We start from the raw sequence: 24723 nt of genomic DNA, 5'->3' as shown, positions 1-24723 counted from the left end.
TCTATTCTGGGAGAGAACAGCACGTCTTTGTTGGCGATGGCGTGGAGGAGACGTCTCCAGTAGCAACACAGACCTACATGGCCTCCCCCGGCGCCTTTTCTACTTCTCGCCTGCAACGGCTTGATCCAGGAGCACGCTCGGCGTGCGACCATCTATCAGCTGCTCGGCGTGCGACCATCTATCACCTGCTAGGTGTGCGACCATCTATCAGCGGCAGGTGGTCGGCAGCAGGGATGGAGAGGAGCAAGCGAGGCACGCCATGACGCGCCCGTGCTTGCCTGCTAATTACGCCGCGCCTTCTTACCAGGGAGAAGGGTGAGGTGGGGGCGGAGGCGGAGGCGGAGGCGAGCACGCCAGCTTCCATTTTGTCACCGTTGTGTTTTTGCTGAGCGCCAACAAGGTCAGAGAGAGACGGGAATAGATCACTTTACTCGTCTCTCCCTGGTGGTCATCTCATCACTTCCTGCCCTACGCTTTTTCCTCGCAGTCTACGACTGAACACCAGTCCTGTACACCAGTCCTGTACACCAGTCCTGTACTCCAGACCTGTACACCAGACCTGTACACCAGACCTGTACACCAGTCCTGTACACAGTCCCAGGCATGGCGTGCGATCATCAAGTGTTGACATGATTAGAGAGGAAGGCGCTTGTCTCGCTGTTTCCACGCCGTAGTCTTTGCAGAATCGTGTGCGTGTGGCCATGTATGTGTGTGTGTATGTGTGTGTGTGTGTGTGTGTGTGTGTGTGTGTGTGTGTGTGTATGTGTGTGTGTGTGTGTATGTGTGTGTGTGTGTGTGTGTGTGTGTGTGTGTGTGAGACGCTGACACACAATACTGGTCCTGAAAAAGTGTTTTTTTATGTTTGTTTGGCTGGCCACATCCTGGCGTTCAATGAGTGACACACACACACACACACACACACACACACACACACACACACACACACACACACACACACACACACACACACACACACACACACACACACACACACACACACACAACCCTCAGTGTTGACATTGTAGTTTTGATGATTGCTTCATTTTAAAGATCTACTATAGACTTGTACAAACCCCGTTTCCATATGAGTTGGGAAATTGTGTTAGGGTTAGGGTTGTGGAAACTGTGTTAGATGTAAATATAAACGGAATACAATGATTTGCAAATCCTTTTCAAGCCATATTCAGTTGAATATGCTACAAAGACAACATATTTGATGTTCAAACTCATAAACTTTTTTTTTTTTTTTGCAAATAATCATTAACTTTAGAATTTGATGCCAGCAACACGTGACAAAGAAGTTGTGAAAGGTGGCAATAAATACTGATAAAGTTGAGGAATGCTCATCAAACACTTATTTGGAACATCCCACAGGTGTGCAGGCTAATTGGGAACAGGTGGGTGCCATGATTGGGTATAAAAGTAGATTCCATGAAATGCTCAGTCATTCACAAACAAGGATGGGGCGAGGGTCACCACTTTGTCAACAAATGCGTGAGCAAATTGTTGAACAGTTTAAGAAAAACCTTTCTCAACCAGCTATTGCAAGGAATTTAGGGATTTCACCATCTACGCTCCGTAATATCATCAAAGACCACAGATCATGACACCTGGGTGAATATGTATCGTGTTTGCTCGGGTAAGTTTGCATTTGATGATATCAACTCAGGGTCTACTGCCACGTTTGTTGCTGTTGCAGGCGCACTTTACCACCTCACCTTCTTCCTGTCTTTAGCCAAATAGAAATACAGGTGTCAACATTGTTGCTGCTTTACAAAACACACGTAGCAACAAAGTGTCTTAATAGATACAAATAATATCAAGATAATACTTCAATGTGTCTAAATCGATACAAATAATGTCAAGATAATACTTCAATGTGTCTAAATCGATACAAATAATATCAAGATAATACTTCAATGTGTCTAAATCGATACAAATAATATCAAGATAATACTTCAATGTGTCTAAATCGATACAAATAATATCAAGATAATACTTCAATGTGTCTAAATCGATACAAATAATATCAAGATAATACTTCAATGGGACCCAGACAAACATTTAATAGAATGATCGGTGCAAACTCGAGCGTTCTTCGACTCTCCTCCCTTGGCCTAAAAGTATTTGTTGTATTAGCCTACTATCAAAAGTCCAGCAGGAACAGAACCAAGGCAGCATTGGTCTGAAATTCTTAATCTTTGAGTTCAGCAAGTGAAAGTTGGGGCAATGTTGATCCCGACTGTCCTTTTATCCGGCTAAGCTTCGTTTTTTTTTCTTTTTTTGTCTTTTCAGTCAAAACTTTTCCTTTCTTTGGTTTTTTTTTTTAGCTTCGGCCATGATAGCAGTGATTGCACGTAAGAGTTTGCATTGACTTGTCTTTTGAACCAAATGGGAAAAGGGGGCGTGACCTATGCCGTAAAGCAAGTCATCACATTTGTAGTTCTTTGGGTGGCAGAGTTCCTCCTCAAAGTGGCTAAGTAAGTGCCAGTGAAAGCGATACAGACCCCCGACATTCAACCATGTATCATCCCAAAAGATGTGACATTATTTCATGAAGGTTGAAAAGTTACTCAGTACGTGAAGAAGGATTTCCTTTCCAAATAAAACATATTTACAAGAAAGTGAAGTTTCTGTGAGACAAAAATGGCTAACTAAAAATAGAGTGAGATCAAAGTGCAAACAAGTGAAACAATAATATGGGCAACACAGTATTTATTACAGTATTTATTACAGTATTTATTACAGTATTTATTACAGTATTTATGAGAAACATTTCATCGCAGTAGCCAAAGTGTTCCAATGAATCGTGAGAGAAAATTAGCATCTATCTAAATGACACAAAGAGGATAAATGTTGGTTAAAAAAAAGAAATGAGTGTATTTTTACCAGGTTGCCATGGTAATGATATCAGTGGCAAGGTTCCATGAATAGACTTCTTCTCCCTGCTGTTATTCTAGACAGCACAGATATCAATCTTAGGCGCACTCTATTGATTGGCCAAAATAAATCTCCCCTTAATGTTGTTGGGGCGGCCTTCGGAGAACATTTATCCGTCAACAGTTCCGGGAATGGCAAGGTCGATACAGGCGTTGGTATCGGAAGGAAGCTGCCGTCATTAAAATAGTAACTGCTTGGTGTCGACAACAAGGTGTGCAGATGTGCTGACCTACTACCATGTGAACATAATGAACATCAAGGTGTGCAGATGTGCTGACTTACTACCATGTGAACATAATGAACATCAAGGTGTGCAGATGTGCTGACTTACTACCATGTGAACATAATGAACATCAAGGTGTGCAGATGTGCTGACCTACTACCATGTGAACATAATGAACATCAAGGTGTGCAGATGTGCTGACTTACTACCATGTGAACATAATGAACATCAAGGTGTGCAGATGTGCTGACTTACTACCATGTGAACATAATGAACATCAAGGTGTGCAGATGTGCTGACTTACTACCATGTGAACATAATGAACATCAAGGTGTGCAGATGTGCTGACCTACTACCATGTGAACATAATGAACATCAAGGTGTGCAGATGTGCTGACCTACTACCATGTGAACATAATGAACATCAAGGTGTGCAGATGTGCTGACTTACTACCATGTGAACACATAATGAACATCAAGGTGTGCAGATGTGCTGACCTACTACCATGTGAACATAATGAACATCAAGGTGTGCAGATGTGCTGACTTACTACCATGTGAACATAATGAACATCAAGGTGTGCAGATGTGCTGACTTACTACCATGTGAACATAATGAACATCAAGGTGTGCAGATGTGCTGACCTACTACCATGTGAACATAATGAACATCAAGGTGTGCAGATGTGCTGACTTACTACCATGTGAACATAATGAACATCAAGGTGTGCAGGTGTGCTGACCTACTACCATGTGAACATAATGAACATCAAGGTGTGCAGATGTGCTGACTTACTACCATGTGAACATAATGAACATCAAGGTGTGCAGATGTGCTGACTTACTACCATGTGAACATAATGAACATCAAGGTGTGCAGATGTGCTGACCTACTACCATGTGAACATAATGAACATCAAGGTGTGCAGATGTGCTGACTTACTACCATGTGAACATAATGAACATCAAGGTGTGCAGGTGTGCTGACCTACTACCATGTGAACATAATGAACATCAAGGTGTGCAGGTGTGCTGACCTACTACCATGTGAACATAATGAACATCAATGTGTGCAGATGTGCTGACTTACTACCATGTGAACATAATGAACATCAAGGTGTGCAGGTGTGCTGACCTACTACCATGTGAACATAATGAACATCAAGGTGTGCAGATGTGCTGACTTACTACCATGTGAACATAATGAACATCAAGGTGTGCAGGTGTGCTGACCTACTACCATGTGAACATAATGAACATCAAGGTGTGCAGATGTGCTGACTTACTACCATGTGAACATAATGAACATCAAGGTGTGCAGGTGTGCTGACCTACTACCATGTGAACATAATGAACATCAAGGTGTGCAGATGTGCTGACTTACTACCATGTGAACATAATGAACATCAAGGTGTGCAGATGTGCTGACCTACTACCATGTGAACATAATGAACATCAAGGTGTGCAGATGTGCTGACTTACTACCATGTGAACATAATGAACATCAAGGTGTGCAGATGTGCTGACTTACTACCATGTGAACATAATGAACATCAAGGTGTGCAGATGTGCTGACCTACTACCATGTGAACATAATGAACATCAAGGTGTGCAGATGTGCTGACCTACTACCATGTGAACATAATGAACATCAAGGTGTGCAGATGTGCTGACTTACTACCATGTGAACATAATGAACATCAAGGTGTGCAGATGTGCTGACTTACTACCATGTGAACATAATGAACATCAAGGTGTGCAGGTGTGCTGACTTACTACCATGTGAACATAATGAACATCAAGGTGTGCAGGTGTGCAGATGTGCTGACCTACTACCATGTGAACATAATGAACATCAAGGTGTGCAGGTGTGTTGACCTACTACCATGTGAACATAATGAACATCAAGGTGTGCAGGTGTGCTGACCTACTACCATGTGAACATAATGAACATCAAGGTGTATAGTAGTGCTGACCTACTACCATGTGAACATAATGAACATCAAGGTTGAAACTACCAACATGGACAAAGAAGTAGTCAACAGGAGTCACGGATGAGGACCTGGAGGACCTCCAGTATCGTTGACACAGTCTTTGTTGCAGCTTGGGGTGAATCCCGAGTACCGCTATCTTTTTACCCAAACTAATTATTGACTAATGATACCATGATTTGTTTGATCCATCGCAGCTATGACTTGCACTGCGAAAAAGAGCTGACAAAAATACAAACCCCGTTTCCATATGAGTTGGGAAATTGTGTTAGATGTAAATATAAACGGAATACAATGATTTGCAAATCCTTTTCAAGCCATATTCAGTTGAATATGCTACAAAGACAACATATTTGATGTTCAAACTCATAAACATTTTTTTTTTGTGCAAATAATCATTAACTTTAGAATTTGATGCCAGCAACACGTGACAAAGAAGTTGGGAAAGGTGTCAATAAATACTGATAAAGTTGAGGAATGCTCATCAAAGACTTATTTGGAACATCCCACAGGTGTGCAGGCTAATTGGGAACAGGTGGGTGCCATGATTGGGTATAAAAGTAGATTCCATGAAATGCTCAGTCATTCACAAACAAGGATGGGGCGAGGGTCACCACTTTGTCAACAAATGTGTGAGCAAATTGTTGAACAGTTTAAGAAAAACCTTTCTCAACCAGCTATAGTACAGTAGCATACACACTCCACCGCATAATCAAGCTCAAATAAAACTGTTGAGTTTTTTTCCTGTTGTTGAGTCGTCTCCTTCCCCGCCAAACATAACAATATATTTGTATAAAAATATGTTTATTTTATACAAACCCCGTTTCCATATGAGTTGGGAAATTGTGTTAGATGTAAATATAAATGCAATAATTTGCTAATAATTTTCAAGCCATATTCAGTTGAATATGCTACAAAGACAACATATTTGATGTTCAAACTCATAAACATTTTTTTTTTGCAAATAATAATTAACTTTTAATTTCATGGCTGCAACACGTGACAAAGTAGTTGGGAAAGGGCATGTTCACCATTGTGTTACATGGCCTTTCCTTTTAACACCACTCAGTAAAGGTTTGGGAACTGAGGAGACACATTTTTGAAGCTTCTCAGGTGGAATTCTTTCCCATTCTTGCTTGATGTACAGCTTAAGTTGTTCAACAGTCCGGGGGTCTCCCTTCTGATATTTTAGGCTTCATAATGCGCCACACATTTTCAATGGGAGACAGGTCTGGACTACAGGCAGGCCAGTCTAGTACCCGCACTCTTTTACTATGAAGCCACGTTGATGTAACACGTGGCTTGGCATTGTCTTGCTGAAATAAGCAGGGGCGTCCATGGTAACGTTGCTTGGATGGCAACATATGTTGCTCCAAAACCTGTATGTACCTTTCAGCATTAATGGTGCCTTCACAGATGTGTAAGTTACCCATGTCTTGGGCACTAATACACCCCCATACCATCACACATGCTGCCTTTTACACTTTGCCCCTAGAACAATCCGGATGGTTCTTTTCCTCTTTCGTACAGAGGACACGACATCCACAGTTTCCAAAAACAATTTGAAATGTGGACTCGTCAGACCACAGAACACTTTTCCACTTTGTATCAGTCCATCTTAGATGAGCTCAGGCCCAGCGAAGCCGACGGCGTTTCTGGGTGTTGTTGATAAACGGTGTTTGCCTTACATAGGAGAGTTTTAACTTGCACTTACAGATGTAGCGACCAACTGTAGTTACTGACAGTGGGTTTCTGAAGTGTTCCTGAGCCCATGTGGTGATATCCTTTACACACTGATGTGGCTTGTTGATGCAGTACAGCCTGAGGGATGGAAGGTCACGGGCTTAGCTGCTTACGTGCAGTGATTTCTCCACATTCTCTGAACCCTTTGATGATATTACGGAGCGTAGATGGTGAAATCCCTAAATTCCATGCAATAGCTGCTTGAGAAAGGTTTTTCTTAAACTGTTCAACCATTTGCTCACGCATTTGTTGACAAAGTGGTGACCCTCGCCCCATCCTTGTTTGTGAATGACTGAGCATTTCATGGAATCTACTTTTATACCCAATCATGGCACCCACCTGTTCCCAATTAGCCTGCACACCTGTGGGATGTTCCAAATAAGTGTTTGATGAGCATTCCTCAACTTTATCAGTATTTATTGCCACCTTTCCCAACTTCTTTGTCACGTGTTTGTGGTAATCTGAAATGTCCTTGCTCAGTTCTGTTGTTGTCTGCACACCATGTTCACTCTCTCTCTCGTCCACAGTATGGAGTGCAGCTGGCGCAAGGCAGCAGCACACACCTGACTTAGATTAGAAGCAGCCTATTTAACCTGGCTGCTGACGGCCTGTGAGCGCCGGAACTTTGTCACTGCTTGCAAACCTGTTGATCTTGCCAGAGAACTCACTAGTTCGTCGTGTGCCATTCATCGAAGGTTTGCCTGTATTTTTCCTAGCCTTGTCTAGCGTTTTTAGTTTGTACTTTGTCCTTATATTAACTTCTTTCATGAAGTATGTTTTCCTAGCCTTGTCTAGCGTTTTTAGTTTGTACTTTGTCCTTATATTAACTTCTTTCATGAAGTATGTTTTCCTAGCCTTGTCTAGCGTTTTTAGTTTGTACTTTGTCCTTATATTAACTTCTTTCATGAAGTATTTTTCCTAGCCTTGTCTAGCGCTTTTAGTTTTGTGTGTTATCTACCATCGCCTTTGTTTTGCTACTTTGTGCTTCCTCCTAAATAAAAGGAAGAACAATTGTACACAACACGTCTCTGCATCCTTGGGATCCACTCCACCAAATCCTAACAGTGTTGCTGCCATCAAATTCTAAAGTTAATGATTATTTGCAAAAAAACATCAAATATGTTGTCTTTGTAGCATATTCAACTGAATATGGCTTGAAAAGGATTTGCAAATCATTGTATTCCGTTGATATTTACATCTAACACAATTTCCCAACTCATATGGAAACAGGGTTTGTAATAATAATAATATTATTATGCAGTGTATAATATTTCACTCCTTGCCAAATGTCTCCATTGTTGGCCGTGGAGAGGACGTTGACAAACACGCAACCTTCCACTTTGCATGTGTGGTCTGCAGAAGTTCTTCTTCTTCAATGTGGGAGAAACATCCTTAATTACACTTCACCCACTGACACTCATTTACATACAAATACAATCACGCTCTTGTCGGCCATGATATTCTCGCTGCTATGTATATTTCCTTCCAGCTGTTTCTCAGCACTGCTGCATAATTACAAGCATCTCTCTTCACTCATCTCTTCATTCCTCCAGTCAGTCTCTGTGAAGAGTTGGCTCGTACCGCTGAGAAGATGCATTTTTTTTCCCTCCCAGTGTTGGCTTCGGTTGTCCTCAGCATCAACCTCTGCACTGTCACAACTAGGAAGGCATTAGGAGCCTCTTTTTCACCCTCTACATACTTTTGACACTTTCGGACCATGCTTGTACTTTATCGTCTCAGGAAAAGGTACGAACAGTTATTCAGGAGTACAGGAATGAGGTTTTTTTTACTCCTGAAAAAGAATCTGGCAATCATTTCCCCATAACATCAATGCATTTTGGAGTAATCAGTAGATAAGTCACAGTACTTGTCGTCATCTACACAAGTGGAGACCATTTCCCTGCAAAGACATCTAAAACTATGTTTGATCACTTCAACTTCCTTACAATTACATTCTTCAAAGCAAAAAATAAAACATGAGTGGCATAACAGAACACATTTGTTTTAAAACTGTCTACATTTGTCACAATCACATCTCTGCAGGCCCCAAACACTGGTGGGTGTGTACGGTGCTCACTCACCTGCCTCACACCCACATGCAGTCTAGGAGAAGCAATGACCAATGTGCCATCATCTTCTTCTTATGACCGAATTTACCAGCGCTCCCCAAATTATGGAGGTCCCAAGTTTTTTTTTTTAAATATACATACATATATATATATATATTTAAAAAAAAAAAATTTATTTTATTTTTTTATTATTTTTGTATTATTACTTTTTTAAATCTGTCCTTTCTCATCCATTTTCTACTCCCGCTCAGGCAAATCATATTGTCTAAAAATGCATTTTGCCATCCATAACGTGACATCATCGGCAAAGTGCGCTTTCTTTCAATCAATTACTGCACAAGGTATATATATATATATATATATATATATATATATATATATATATATATATATATATATATATATATATATATATATATATATATATATATATATGTATATATATATATATGTGTGTGTGTGTGTTAATTAAATGCATAGGCAAATTCATATAAGGGGAACCCCTAGAATATACAGTCAATGATAGCTAACGCTGACGGACCAAATCGGTATAGTTAGCTAAAAACAAAGACAAACTAATGCTCAATATAACTGTAAAGATACATTGGCAAGTTAGCGCCCTGGAGGCATGTGTGAGAATGTCCCAAACAGTCCCCATAATTGCATGTTTTTGTGGCCCTCGTCCATGATGACTTCAAAACTGATATGGTTAATATAATGAGCAATAAAGAAATAGGAATTAATGGCCAAATCTGGACTTCCCTGCTCTTCAATGGACAGCATAGCTCATGCTCTTTCAGCCTTTCTTCAAGCATCTTGAGGAAAACCTCAGTAGAAGAGGACGCAAACTATGCAGGACTGTCTCAGAAAATTAGAATATAGTGATAAAGTCCTTTATTTTCTGTAATGCAAAAAAAAAAAAAAAATGTCATACATTCTGGATTCATTACACATCAACTGAAATATTGCAAGCCTTTTATTATTTTAATATTGCTGATTATGGCATACAGCTTAAGAAAACTCAAAAATCCTATCTCAAAAAATTAGAATATTTCCTCAGACCAAGTAAAAAAAATGATTTATAACAGCAAAACAAAATCAAACATTTGAAAATGTCAATTAATGCACTCAGTACTTGGTTGGGAATCCTTTTGCACGGATTACTGCATCAATGCGGCGTGGCATGGAGGCATCAGCCTGTGGCATTGCTGAGGTGTTATGGATGCCCAGGATGCTTCAATAGCGGCCTTTAGCTCATTTGCATTATTGGGTCTGGTGTCTTTCAGCTTCTTCTTCACAATACCCCACAAATTCTCTATGGGGTTCAGGTCAGGGGAGTTGGCAGGCCAATGGAGGACAGTAATGCCATGGTCAGTACACCAGATATTGGTGGTTTTGGCACTGTGGGCAGGTGCCAGATCATGCTGGAAAATGGGTTGGGTTAGGGTTAGGGTTAGGGTTAAGATTAGGGTTAGGGTTAGGGTAAACATTTTTTTTTTAAGTTAAAAAAAAGTTTTAAAAAAAAGTTTTAAAAAAAAGTTTTAAAAAAGTTTTAAAAAAAGTTTTAAAAAAGTTTAAAAAAAAGTTTTAAAAAAAGTTTTAAAAAAAGTTTTAAAAAAGTTTTAAAAAAGTTAAGAAAAGTTAAAAAATTTTAAAAATATATATATATTTTTTAAATATTTAAAAGAAAATTAAAAAAAATTTAAAAAAAATAAATTAAATGTTTTTTTTTAATTTTTAAAAAATTTAAAAAATTTTTTTTAAAACTTTAAAAAAAATTAAAAATTAAAAAAAAATGTTTTAAGTTAAAACATGATTTTCAAGGTAAAAAAAGATTTTCAAGGTAAAAATTTTTTTTCAAGGTACATTTTTTTTTTCAAGGTTAAAAATGATTTTCAAGGTAAACAAATGATTTTCAAGGTAAAAAAAAATTTTCAAGGTAAAATTTTTTTTCAAGGTTAAAAATGATTTTCAAGGTAAACAAATGATTTTCAAGGTAAAAAAAAATTTTCAAGGTAAAAAAAAAATTTTCAAGGTAAAATTTTTTTTTCAAGGTAGAAAATGATTTTCAAGGTAAAAAAAAAAATTCAAGGTAACATTTTTCCTCAAGGTTAAAAATGATTTTCAAGGTAAACAAATGATTTTCAAGGTAAAAAAAAATTTTCAAGGTAAAATTTTTTTTTCAAGGTAAAAAATGATTTTCAAGGTAAAAAAAAAAAATTCAAGGTAACATTTTTTTTCAAGGTTAAAAATGATTTTCAAGGTAAACAAATGATTTTCAAGGTAAAAAAAAATTTTCAAGGTAAATTTTTTTTTTCAAGGTAAAATGTTTTTTTCAAGGTAAAAAATGATTTTCAAGGTAAAATACAAAAAAGTTTAAAAAAAGTTTAAAAAAAAGTAAAAAAAAAAATTCAAAAAAAGTTTAAAAAAAGTTAAGAAAAGTGGGTTCGGGTAAGGGTTAGGGTTAGGGTTAGGGTTAGGGTTGGGGTTAGGGTTAGGTTTGGGGTTAGGGTTAGGGTTAGGGTTAGGTTAGGGTTAGGGTTAGGGTTAGGCATAAGAAAAAGTGTTGGTTAGGGTTAGGGCTAGGGTTGGGGGTGGGGTTAGGGTTAGGTTTAGGCATAAAGAAAGAGAGTTGGTTAGGGTTAGGGCTAGTGGTTGGGGTGGGGCACTAGAAAGGAGCGAAAAAAAGAATAAGAAGGGTGTGCACGGTCCGTCTATGGCCCAGCGGGCTCGCACTCACGCCTCGTTGAGGCCCCCCGGATGTCTGGTCCCCAGTCTGGTAATCCAGAGGCGTTCCGCCCGCCTCCGTTGGGCGACACTCCATCTGGAGTCGACCTGGACCACACACGCCCGGACAGAAGCCCACCCGTGCCGGATGAAATGTTGCACGAGGTCATTGGTGGTGTTCTTCTGCCGGACCATGTTGTGTTTGTGCTGGTGGAAACGGGTGGCGATGGTGTTGCCCGTTTCCCCAACATACATCCATCATGTGGCAACGCTGGCAGAGGATGACATATATGCACTTTTTGCTCTGCCCGTCCCCTCTGCACAGCGGCCGAAAGACCTTCCCGCTGTGGCGATTGACCGGCCACGGGATTTGCCGCAAGGGAGCGCTGCTCCGAGCCGGGGGCGGATCTCCGGGGGGGTTTTCTCTTCATTTGGAAACGCTTCACCATTTTGCGTGTCATCCTTGCTGCAGGGGGCCATGCTAATCTTCTCTGGATCGTTACAATTTTAGTATGTGTGTTACCGAAGTAGGGTTAGGGTTGGGGATAAGATTAGGGTTAGGGTTAGGGTAAAAAAGTTTAAAAAAAAGTTAAGAAAAGTTAAAAAAAGTTAAAAAAAAGTTTAAAAAAAGTTAAATTTTTTAAAATTTAAAAAAAAAAAATTAAAAAAAATTTCAAAATATTTAAAAAAATAAAAAAAATTAAAATAAATTAAAAAATGTTTTTGTTTAAATCTATTGTTGATGTTGATGAGTCTGAGACCAGCCGCTGCAACAATTGGTTTGCATAACCAAAGAACTTCTGCACAAACTGTGAGAAACCGTTTCAGGGAAGCTCATCTGCATGCTCGTTGTCCTCATCGGGGACTCGACATGACTGAAGTTCGTCATCATGACCCACTTGAGTGGGAAAATGCTCACATTCGATGGCGTCTGGCACATTGGAGAGGTGTTCTCTTCATGGCTAAATGCTGGTTTGTGAACGGACTGGCCCATGGTGGGGGTGTGGTTATGGTACGGGCAGGCCTATGTTATGGACAAGAAGTGCATTTTATTGATGGCATTTTGGAGGCACAAAGAGACGGTGAGGAGATCCCTTTGTGGTGTTGACGCGAGACCATCGCCTCATGTTGCAGCATGACAATGCACGGCCCCATGTTGCAAGGACAGAACAACATTTGAGAGGAAGAAGTCTTTTGTGTATCTGGTAAAAATGTTATTTCTTTGAGTTCAACTCATGAAAAATGGGAGCAGAAACAAAAGAGTTTGTTGAGTATCAGAACTTCTCTTCTGCACTGTGGAATAAATATATAATAATAATAATAATAAATATGTTGAAGATGAACATCAGTTATTTTGCTGGCTGTGCCTAGAAGCTTCTTCTTTCTCAAATAAGCTCCAAGTGGGCCACGAGGCGTTGGAGGCAAACTTGCACACGTCGGGCAAAATTGTCAATTAGTGGAAGACTTTGGGGATTTCCCTCATTTTTGCTGTGATTGCTGCCTTCAGTTCACCAAACATTACCCTTGAGACCACCCCACTGATGAAGAACCTGGGGGTGAAGGCAGTGAAGGCAGTGCCCACTCAGCGACTCACCTCACACTAACACACTTTCTCTTCGGACAAATATGGAACAACAGATTGATTTGTGGATCCTGCTTTTTTTCTGACTTTTGTACTAGCACAAGTAAGTAGAAAGGTAAGTATTTCCAGCCCACTGTGACATCACACTGTGCCCACTGTTGAAAAACACCCACCTTGCAAGCGACAGTGAACACTAGAATGTCCACGTCAGAACGTTGGTTCATCTGTGACATCACAAATGACCACTTTGATAAAACACAACGGTCAAAACTGTGCCAGTTTACCTGCAAACCCATGAACTCTATGATTTGACCCTAGGGCTGGACAACTAAGTGCTGTGATGGACATGAAATGATGTGTTCCTTTAAACCTTTCATCATTTTTGCTCTTCTATGTTGGGACAAACCGGAAGTTGCAAACCATTTTTTTTTTCATCTGTTCTGTCCAACCACTCATCATGTTGATCTAGATGATCTATATCTGCTCTACATGTACTTTACACACCATATAGTAGATCTAGATGATCTATATCTGCTCTACATGTACTTTACACACCATATAGTAGATGTAGATGATCTATATCTGCTGTAAATATACTTTTCTTGTTGCCTTGACTTAATGAAATGTTTCAGAAGCATTTTATTAAACGAAAGCAGTTTTCTTTTTAGTAATATATAAAATGATCAGATGTAGGTCATCATGTTATTAAACAAGTATTGATTTTTGAATGGAGAATGGCTTTGATTGGAATCATTTCCACATGAATCAAATGGAAGCGTGTGTTGCCCAAAGATTGACAGCCCGAGCAGTTCCTCTTTCACACTTAGCAGATCACATCTGGGATTCTCAAAGTGTGGTATGCTGACCAAAGAATCACTTCATTGAATATGCACACACAGTGTTACTGTTCAAACTGTGTGTAATATCACAGGGGCCAATATTAAATATACTTGTTCAATAAAACACCTTCCTTATTTTTAATGAATACTTAGGCCTACTACACTACTGTATTTAATGTTGTCATTATGTTGGTACTTAATGAATACTTAGGTCTACTACACTACTGTATTTAATATTGTCATTATGGTGGTACTTAATGAATACTTAGGTCTACTACACTACTGTATTTAATGTTGTCATTATGGTGGTACTTAATGAATACTTAGGTCTACTACACTACTGTATTTAATGTTGTCATTATGGTGGTACTTAATGAATACTTAGGTCTACTACACTACTGTATTTTAATGTTGTCATTATGGTGGTACTTAATGAATACTTAGGTCTACTACACTACTGTATTTAATGTTGTCATTATGGTGGTACTTAATGAATACTTAGGCCTACTACACTACTGTATTTAATGTTGTCATTATGGTGGTACTTAATGAATACTTAGGTCTACTACACTACTGTATTTAATATCGTCATGATGGTGGTACTTAATGAATACTTAGGTCTACTACACTACTGTATTTAATGTTGTCATTATGGTGGTACTTAATGAATACTTAGGCCTACTACACTACTGTATTTAATGTTGTCATTATGGTGGTACTTAATGAATACTTAGGTCTACTACACTACTGTATTTAATGTTGTCATTATGGTGGTACTTAATGAATACTTAGGTCTACTACACTATTGTATTTAATGTTGTCATTATGGTGGTACTTAATGAATACTTAGGTCTACTACACTACTGTATTTAATGTTGTCATTATGGTGGTACTTAATGAATACTTAGGCCTACTACACTACTGTATTTAATGTTGTCATTATGGTGGTACTTAATGAATACTTAGGCCTACTACACTACTGTATTTAATGTTGTCATTATGGTGGTACTTAATGAATACTTAGGTCTACTACACTACTGTATTTAATGTTGTCATTATGGTGGTACTTAATGAATACTTAGGCCTACTACACTACTGTATTTAATGTTGTCATTATGGTGGTACTTAATGAATACTTAGGTCTACTACACTACTGTATTTAATGTTGTCATTATGGTGGTACTTAATGAATACTTAGGTCTACTACACTACTGTATTTAATGTTGTCATTATGGTGGTACTTAATGAATACTTAGGTCTACTACACTATTGTATTTAATGTTGTCATTATGGTGGTACTTAATGAATACTTAGGTCTACTACACTACTGTATTTAATGTTGTCATTATGGTGGTACTTAATGAATACTTAGGCCTACTACACTACTGTATTTAATGTTGTCATTATGGTGGTACTTAATGAATACTTAGGACTACTACGTTACTGTATATTAATGTTGTCATTATGGTGGTACTTAATGAATACTTAGGTCTACTACACTACTGTATTAAATGTTGTCATTATGGTGGTACTTAATGAATACTTAGGTCTACTACACTACTGTATTTAATGTTGTCATTATGGTGGTACTTAATGAATACTTAGGTCTACTACACTACTGTATTTAATGTTGTCATTATGGTGGTACTTAATGAATACTTAGGCCTACTACACTACTGTATTTAATGTTGTCATTATGGTGGTACTTAATGAATACTTAGGTCTACTACACTACTGTATTTAATGTTGTCATTATGGTGGTACTTAATGAATACTTAGGTCTACTACACTACTGTATTTAATGTTGTCATTATGGTGGTACTTAATGAATACTTAGGCCTACTACACTACTGTATTTAATGTTGTCATTATGGTGGTACTTAATGAATACTTAGGTCTACTACACTACTGTATTTAATGATGTCATTATGGTGGTACTTAATGAATACTTAGGTCTACTACACTACTGTATTTAATGTTGTCATTATGGTGGTACTTAATGAATACTTAGGTCTACTACACTACTGTATTTAATGTTGTCATTATGGTGGTACTTAATGAATACTTAGGTCTACTACACTATTGTATTTAATGTTGTCATTATGGTGGTACTTAATGAATACTTAGGTCTACTACACTACTGTATTTAATGTTGTCATTATGGTGGTACTTAATGAATACTTAGGCCTACTACACTACTGTATTTAATGTTGTCATTATGGTGGTACTTAATGAATACTTTGGTCTACTACACTACTGTATTTAATGTTGTCATTATGGTGGTACTTAATGAATACTTAGGTCTACTACACTACTGTATTTAATGATGTCATTATGGTGGTACTTAATGAATACTTAGGTCTACTACACTACTGTATTTAATGTTGTCATTATGGTGGTACTTAATGAATACTTAGGTCTACTACACTACTGTATTTAATGTTGTCATTATGGTGGTACTTAATGAATACTTAGGTCTACTACACTATTGTATTTAATGTTGTCATTATGGTGGTACTTAATGAATACTTAGGTCTACTACACTACTGTATTTAATGTTGTCATTATGGTGGTACTTAATGAATACTTAGGCCTACTACACTACTGTATTTAATGTTGTCATTATGGTGGTACTTAATGAATACTTTGGTCTACTACACTACTGTATTTAATGTTGTCATTATGGTGGTACTTAATGAATACTTAGGTCTACTACACTACTGTATTTAATGATGTCATTATGGTGGTACTTAATGAATACTTAGGTCTACTACACTACTGTATTTAATGTTGGTCATGATGGGGGTACTTAATGAATACTTAGGTCCACTACATTACTGTATTTAATGTTATGGTGGTACTTAATGAATACTTAGGTCTACTACACTACTGTATTTAATGTTCTGGTGGTACTTAATGAATACTTAGGCCTACTACACTACTGTATTTAATGTTGTCATTATGGTGGTACTTAATGAATACTTAGGTGTACTACACTACTGTATTTAATGATGTCATTATGGTGGTACTTAATGAATACTTAGGTCTACTACACTACTGTATTTAATGTTGTCATTATGGTGGTACTTAATGAATACTTAGGTCTACTACACTACTGTATTTAATGTTGGTCATGATGGGGGTACTTAATGAATACTTAGGTCCACTACATTACTGTATTTAATGTTATGGTGGTACTTAATGAATACTTAGGTCTACTACACTACTGTATTTAATGTTCTGGTGGTACTTAATGAATACTTAGGCCTACTACACTACTGTATTTAATGTTGTCATTATGGTGGTACTTAATGAATACTTAGGTCTACTACACTACTGTATTTAATGTTGTCATTATGGTGGTACTTAATGAATACTTAGGTCCACTACATTACTGTATTTAATGTTATGGTGGTACTTAATGAATACTTAGGTCTACTACACTACTGTATTTAATGTTCTGGTGGTACTTAATGAATACTTAGGCCTACTACATTACTGTATTTAATGTTATGGTGGTACTTAATGAATACTTAGGTCTACTACACTACTGTATTTAATGTTCTGGTGTTACTTAATGAATACTTAGGCCTACTACATTACTGTATTTAATGTTCTGGTGGTACTTAATGAATACTTAGGTCTACTACACTACTGTATTTAATGTTCTGGTGTTACTTAATGAATACTTAGGCCTACTACGTTACTGTATGAGCCAAGTGCTTTCTGGTGTTCTTTTGTAAAAAGATGGATTCCAAACCTTAACAAATCAGAGTTTACTTGCGTCCTTTTTTTTTTTGATTGACCTTCAGTGGGTCCCCTCTTTGTCTGCATCTTTAGAAGCTCTCTCTCTCTCTCTCTCTCTCTCTCTCTCTCTCTCTCTCTCTCTCTCTCTCTCTCTCTCTCTCTCTCTCTCTCTCTCTCTCTCTCTCTCTCTCTCTCTCTCTCTCTCTCTCTCTGTCTCTCTCTCTCTCTCTCTCTGTGTGTGTAAGCACCCAGCACCCAGCCAGGGTGAGCTCCATTGTGCGACCATTACAACGTGACTAAGGGGCCACTATGGCTCCATTGAGGGGTGAAGGAGGTGTGGGGGGTTGATGAAGTGCTGAGGAAACACCTCATCACAGCAAACACCTCATCACAGCAAACACTGCCTGCTGGACATTTGCCACTACAGTGGACACACTTTCTCACCAATCTACAACATCCTTAAAGGGGAACTGCACTTGTTTGGGATGTTGCCTGTGATTCACAATCTGTATGAGAGACAAGAACACACTTCTTTTCTTTGTTTTGGAGGGGGAGGATTTAAAATATGATCAAATACACTTGAAAGATGCGGCAAATAGGAGTCAATGTTGTAGTCTTAAAGGCTCTAAAACAACTTCAACATTTTTAGAAACGCTGCAAGTATATATATAATGTAGTAACAGACACCTTCATAACAATAGGTACAATATACACACTGCAAGTATATATATAATGTAGTAACAGACACCTTCATAACAATATGTAATATGTACAATATACACACTGCAAGTATATATATAATGTAGTAACAGACACCTTCATAACAATATGTACAATATACACACTGCAAGTATATACAGTATATAATGTAGTAACAGACACCTTCATAACAATATGTAATATGTACAATATACACACTGCAAGTATATATATAATGTAGTAACAGACACCTTCAAAACAATATGTAATAGGTACAATATACACACTGCAAGTATATATATAATGTAGTAACAGACACCTTCAAAACAATATGTAATATGTACAATATACACACTGCAAGTATATATATAAAATGTAGTAACAGACACCTTCATAACAATATGTAATAGGTACAATATACACACTGCAAGTATATATATAATGTAGTAACAGACACCTTCATAACAATATGTAATATGTACAATATACACACTGCAAGTATATATATAATGTAGTAACAGACACCTTCATAACAATATGTAATATGTACAATATACACACTGCAAGTATATATATAATGTAGTAACAGACACCTTCATAACAATATGTACAATATACACACTGCAAGTATATACAGTATATAATGTAGTAACAGACACCTTCATAACAATATGTAATATGTACAATATACACACTGCAAGTATATATATAATGTAGTAACAGACACCTTCAAAACAATATGTAATAGGTACAATATACACACTGCAAGTATATATATAATGTAGTAACAGACACCTTCAAAACAATATGTAATATGTACAATATACACACTGCAAGTATATATATAAAATGTAGTAACAGACACCTTCATAACAATATGTAATAGGTACAATATACACACTGCAAGTATATATATAATGTAGTAACAGACACCTTCATAACAATATGTAATATGTACAATATACACACTGCAAGTATATATATAATGTAGTAACATACACTTTCATAACAATATGTAATATGTACAATATACACACTGCAAGTATATATATAATGTAGTAACAGACACCTTCATAACAATATGTACAATATACACACTGCAAGTATATACAGTATATAATGTAGTAACAGACACCTTCATAACAATATGTAATATGTACAATATACACACTGCAAGTATATATATATAATGTAGTAACAGACACCTTCATAACAATATGTAATATGTACAATATACACACTGCAAGTATATATATAATGTAGTAACATACACTTTCAAAACAATATGTAATATGTACAATATACACACTGCAAGTATATATATAATGTAGTAACAGACACCTTCATAACAATATGTACAATATACACACTGCAAGTATATACAGTATATAATGTAGTAACAGACACATTCATAACAATATGTAATATGTACAATATACACACTGCAAGTATATATATAATGTAGTAACAGACACCTTCAAAACAATATGTAATATGTACAATATACACACTGCAAGTATATATATAATGTAGTAACAGACACCTTCATAACAATATGTAATATGTATAATATACACACTGCAAGTATATATATAATGTAGTAACAGACACCTTCATAACAATATGTACAATATACACACTGCAAGTATATACAGTATATAATGTAGTAACAGACACATTCATAACAATATGTAATATGTACAATATACACACTGCAAGTATATATATAATGTAGTAACAGACACCTTCAAAACAATATGTAATATGTACAATATACACACTGCAAGTATATATATAATGTAGTAACAGACACCTTCATAACAATATGTAATATGTACAACATACACACTGCAAGTATATATATAATGTAGTAACAGACACCTTCATAACAATATGTAATATGTACAATATACACACTGCAAGTATATATATAATGTAGTAACAGACACCTTCATAACAATATGTAATATGTACAATATACACACTGCAAGTATATATATAATGTAGTAAAAGACACCTTCATAACAATCCGTAATATGTACAATATTACTGCCCGTCCTTTAATCACCTGATATTTGTCCGTCCTTTAATCACCTGACACCTGTCTGTCTTTTAATCACCTGATACCTGTTCGTCCTTTAATCACCCAATACCTGACCATCCTTTAATCACCTGATATTTGTCTGTCCTTTAATCACCCGATACCTGTCCGTCCTTTAATCACCTGATATCTTTCCGTCCTTTAATCACCTGATACCTGGCCATCCTTTAATCACCTGATACCTGTCTGTCCTTTAATCACCTGATACCTGTCTGTCCTTTAATCACCCGATACCTGTCTGTCCTTTAATCACCCGATACTTGTCCGTCCTTTAATCACCTGATACCTGTCCGTCCTTTAATCACCTGATACCTGCCCGTTCAAAATTGATGAAGGCGACTTGGCGGGAGAGAAGGAGAGAGAGCGGAGGCGGGACAATTGGAGAGGAATGATGAGAAGAGGGAGGAGAGCAGCATCATTCCGGGTGACTGCACCTGATGCTGAGAGAGAGAGAGGAGGGGGAGGAGAGAGAGAAAGAGAGAGAGAGGTGGGGGGGAGAGAGAGAAAGAGAGAGAGAGGTGGGGGGGAGAGAGGAGGGGGAGGCTCGGAGCATCCAAAAGAGAGAAGAAGGCGCGCCGCCGACACCGGAGCCCCCTCGGAGCACCGACACAATCAGCGGTCCTTCCTCGCAACGCCTACCCGCGCGGCGGTGCCTCATGCTCGGCGAGAGGTGAGTGAGCGAGTCGGTCCTGGAGAGCAGTGGATGGCGGCGTGTTGCGTTCACGTGCTCTTCTTCTTGCCTCTTTGTGCGGAGATTCATGTCATTATTGTAATGATTGTAATGATTCTGCATCAAACATGCTTGCTTTTATCTTCATCTAATTGCTTTTATCTTCATTTCACCTCACTTTTGTTCGAGAATCTCAGCTGAAAGAACACGCATGTCTTAACTAGAAAAGCAAGAACATTCCAATTGACCAATTGAAAAACAAATGGAAAAGCTACAAATCTTTTATTTATTGATCTTCAGAATGTTGCCTTTAACATTTCTATTGCATCATTCGTAGTTGTTGATGTCAATAACTTCCACATGAGCTTTGTTGTTCTAATGTTGGCTCCCTCTCGTGGCGGACATGAGTATTACACCTCCAGTAACAGGTTATCATGGCACCTTTGCTGGAGAAGAAAGATGAAAAAGGTGTGACGAAAGAAGCCACGTTGAATGTGACGTAACAATGTTGGAGAAAGTCAGTTTGAAGGAAGGAAAAGAATGTTTGCAGGAGCATAAAGTTGACTTTGTTGAGGAGAACTTGATGTGTTCTCTTTTCTTCTCATTAAGATGCTAATCCTTTTTTCTTCCCTTCTCTCCTTTCCTCTGCTTCCTCTGTCCTCCCCTCAGATGAGTGCTCCTGGCAGCAAGTCTCATTTGCTGCTCCTTCAGAGAAAGGCTTTGGTGCAATTAGGGGAGGATCTTTGATTAGTGGCGCACCTCCCCTCGCATTAAGCAGCTGTTGTTTATGTGCGTGTTGGACAACCCAACAGATGTGACTTCACGCCATTCCCCCCCCCCCGCTGCAGATATTGATCACCGTGCAAGTGAAGACCACACCTTTTGGCCCGGTGGTCGCCTGCCATGGTCACATGACACACCCCTGAGCGGTCCGTAGAAAGAGAGACATCTCCCGGCCGGCCCGCCATGACGGTGGCCGTGCGGTTTCGCCGCCACCTACGGCGGCTCCTCCTCCTGCTGGCCTCCTGCTGTGTGCTCTCCTTGCTCCTCTCCGCCTACTTCCTCTTCACCAACGCCACGCCGTCCATGCAAATAGGACAATCCTCGGAGGCCGCTTGCTCGCAGCCTCTCTCCATGTCGCCGTACCGCCGACCGCCCTACCCCTTCCCCCCGAATGCGCCGCACACGCAGGTCCACACCGAGCCGGCGGTGCTGGTGCTGGTGGAGTCCCAGTACTCTCAGCTGGGTCAGGACATCGTGGCTATTTTGGAGTCGGCGCACTTCAAGTTCCGCATGGAAATAGCTTCAGGGAAGGGTGACCTCCCGCCGCTGACTGAGAAGGGCCGCGGACGATATTCACTCATCATTTATGAGAATCTCCTCAAGTATGCACAGGCGGACACGTGGAACAGGCAGCTGTTGCATCAGTACTGCGGCCAGTTCAGGGTGGGCATCATCGGCTTCTACCGCTCCACCGAGACCTCGCCGCCTCTGTTCAAACTCAGAAACTTCCCGCTGGTGCTGAGGACCAATCAGGCCCTCTGGGACTGCTGCGTCGTGTCCGGCTCTCCCATCCTCCACCTCACAAAGCCGGGCACCGACCGAGGGGCCTTACCCAGCGAGGACTGGACCTCCTTCTCCTCCAATCACTCCACCTACCAGGCGGTGCTACACGCCCGGCCTAAAGACGGCTCGGGGTCGGCCACTGGCCATTTGGGGCCTGGCTTCAGCCTGAGCCTGCAGGCCACTGTAGTCCAGGACTTGGGGCTCTATGACGGGGTGAGGAGAGTGTTTTTTGGCCAGGGACTTAACTACTGGCTTCACAAACTGGTCTTAGTGGACGCCATCTCCTACCTCACTGACAGGAAGCTGACTTTGGGCCTCGACCGACACCTTCTGGTGGATATTGATGACATATTCGTGGGCAAGGAAGGGACTCGTATGAACGTCAAGGATGTCAAGGTACTTTTTTATTTATGCCTGCATGCAATACACCGTATTGTTAGGACTATAGAGCGCACCACCGGTATATAAGTATTGTTAGGACTATAGGGCGCACCACCAGTATATAAGTATTGTTAGGACTATAGAGCGCACCAGTATATAAGTATTGTTAGGACTATAGGGCGCACCACCGGTATATAAGTATTGTTAGGACTATAGAGCGCACCACCGGTATATAAGTATTGTTAGGACTATAGAGCGCACCACCGGTATATAAGTATTGTTAGGACTATAGAGCGCACCACCGGTATATAAGTATTGTTAGGACTATAGGGCGCACCACCAGTATATAAGTATTGTTAGGACTATAGAGCGCACCAGTATATAAGTATTGTTAGGACTATAGGGCGCACCACCGGTATATAAGTATTGTTAGGACTATAGAGCGCACCACCGGTATATAAGTATTGTTAGGACTATAGAGCGCACCACCGGTATATAAGTATTGTTAGGACTATAGAGCGCACCACCAATATATAAGTATTGTTAGGACTATAGAGCGCACCAGTATAAAAGTATTGTTAGGACTATAGGGCGCACCACCGGTATATAAGTATTGTTAGGACTATAGAGCGCACCACCGGTATATAAGTATTGTTAGGACTATAGAGCGCACCACCGGTATATAAGTATTGTTAGGACTATAGGGCGCACCACCGGTATATAAGTATTGTTAGGACTATAGGGCGCACCACCGGTATATAAGTATTGTTAGGACTATAGAGCGCACCACCGGTATATAAGTATTGTTAGGACTATAGGGCGCACCACCGGTATATAAGTATTGTTAGGACTATAGAGCGCACCAGCGGTATATAAGTATTGTTAGGACTATAGGGCGCACCACCGGTATATAAGTATTGTTAGGACTATAGAGCGCACCACCGGTATATAAGTATTGTTAGGACTATAGGGCGCACCACCGGTATATAAGTATTGTTAGGACTATAGAGCGCACCGGTATATAAGTATTGTTAGGACTATAGAGCGCACCACCGGTATATAAGTATTGTTAGGACTATAGAGCGCACCACTGGTATATAAGTATTGTTAGGACTATAGAGCGCACCAGTATATAAGTATTGTTAGGACTATAGAGCTCACCGGTATATAAGTATTGTTTGGACTATAGGGCGTACCACCAGTATATAAGTATTGTTAGGACTATAGGGCGCACCAGTATATAAGTATTGTTAGGACTATAGAGCTCACCGGTATATAAGTATTGTTTGGACTATAGGGCGTACCACCAGTATATAAGTATTGTTAGGACTATAGGGCGCACCAGTATATAAGTATTGTTAGGACTATAGAGCGCACCAGTATATAAGTATTGTTAGGACTATAGAGTGCACCGGTATATAAGTATTGTTAGGACTATAGAGCGC

The 24723-nt window shown here is 38.9% G+C and overlaps 1 protein-coding gene, 1 long non-coding RNA gene and 1 other non-coding gene across 4 annotated transcripts in view; 2 read left to right on the top strand and 1 right to left on the bottom strand.

Moving 5' to 3' along the window:
• Nucleotides 1–24723, top strand: part of LOC133621930 (uncharacterized) — a 115927-nt gene that overhangs the window by 1679 nt on the left and 89525 nt on the right. The gene's annotated exons all lie outside the window — the stretch shown is intronic.
• Nucleotides 12120–12224, bottom strand: LOC133622136 (U6 spliceosomal RNA). The gene has a single exon (XR_009817747.1). It is a non-coding gene; the product is annotated as a U6 spliceosomal RNA (small nuclear RNA).
• ndst3 (N-deacetylase/N-sulfotransferase (heparan glucosaminyl) 3) overlaps nt 21225–24723 on the top strand; it is a 93024-nt gene continuing 89525 nt past the window's right edge. For both annotated transcript variants that reach the window (XM_061984391.1, XM_061984392.1), the window contains exons 1-2: nt 21225–21331; nt 22001–23293. In XM_061984391.1, coding sequence (XP_061840375.1) covers nt 22298–23293 — 996 coding nt within the window. In that variant the 5' untranslated portion in view covers nt 21225–21331; nt 22001–22297. The remainder of the gene's footprint in view (nt 21332–22000; nt 23294–24723) is intronic.

Source organism: Nerophis lumbriciformis, linkage group LG25 (genome assembly GCF_033978685.3).
Source record: "Nerophis lumbriciformis linkage group LG25, RoL_Nlum_v2.1, whole genome shotgun sequence".
In the NCBI taxonomy this organism is placed as follows: Eukaryota; Metazoa; Chordata; class Actinopteri; order Syngnathiformes; family Syngnathidae; genus Nerophis; species Nerophis lumbriciformis.
The sequence above is the reverse complement of the archived record's forward strand: the minus strand, read 5'-3'. Positions and strand labels throughout refer to the sequence as shown.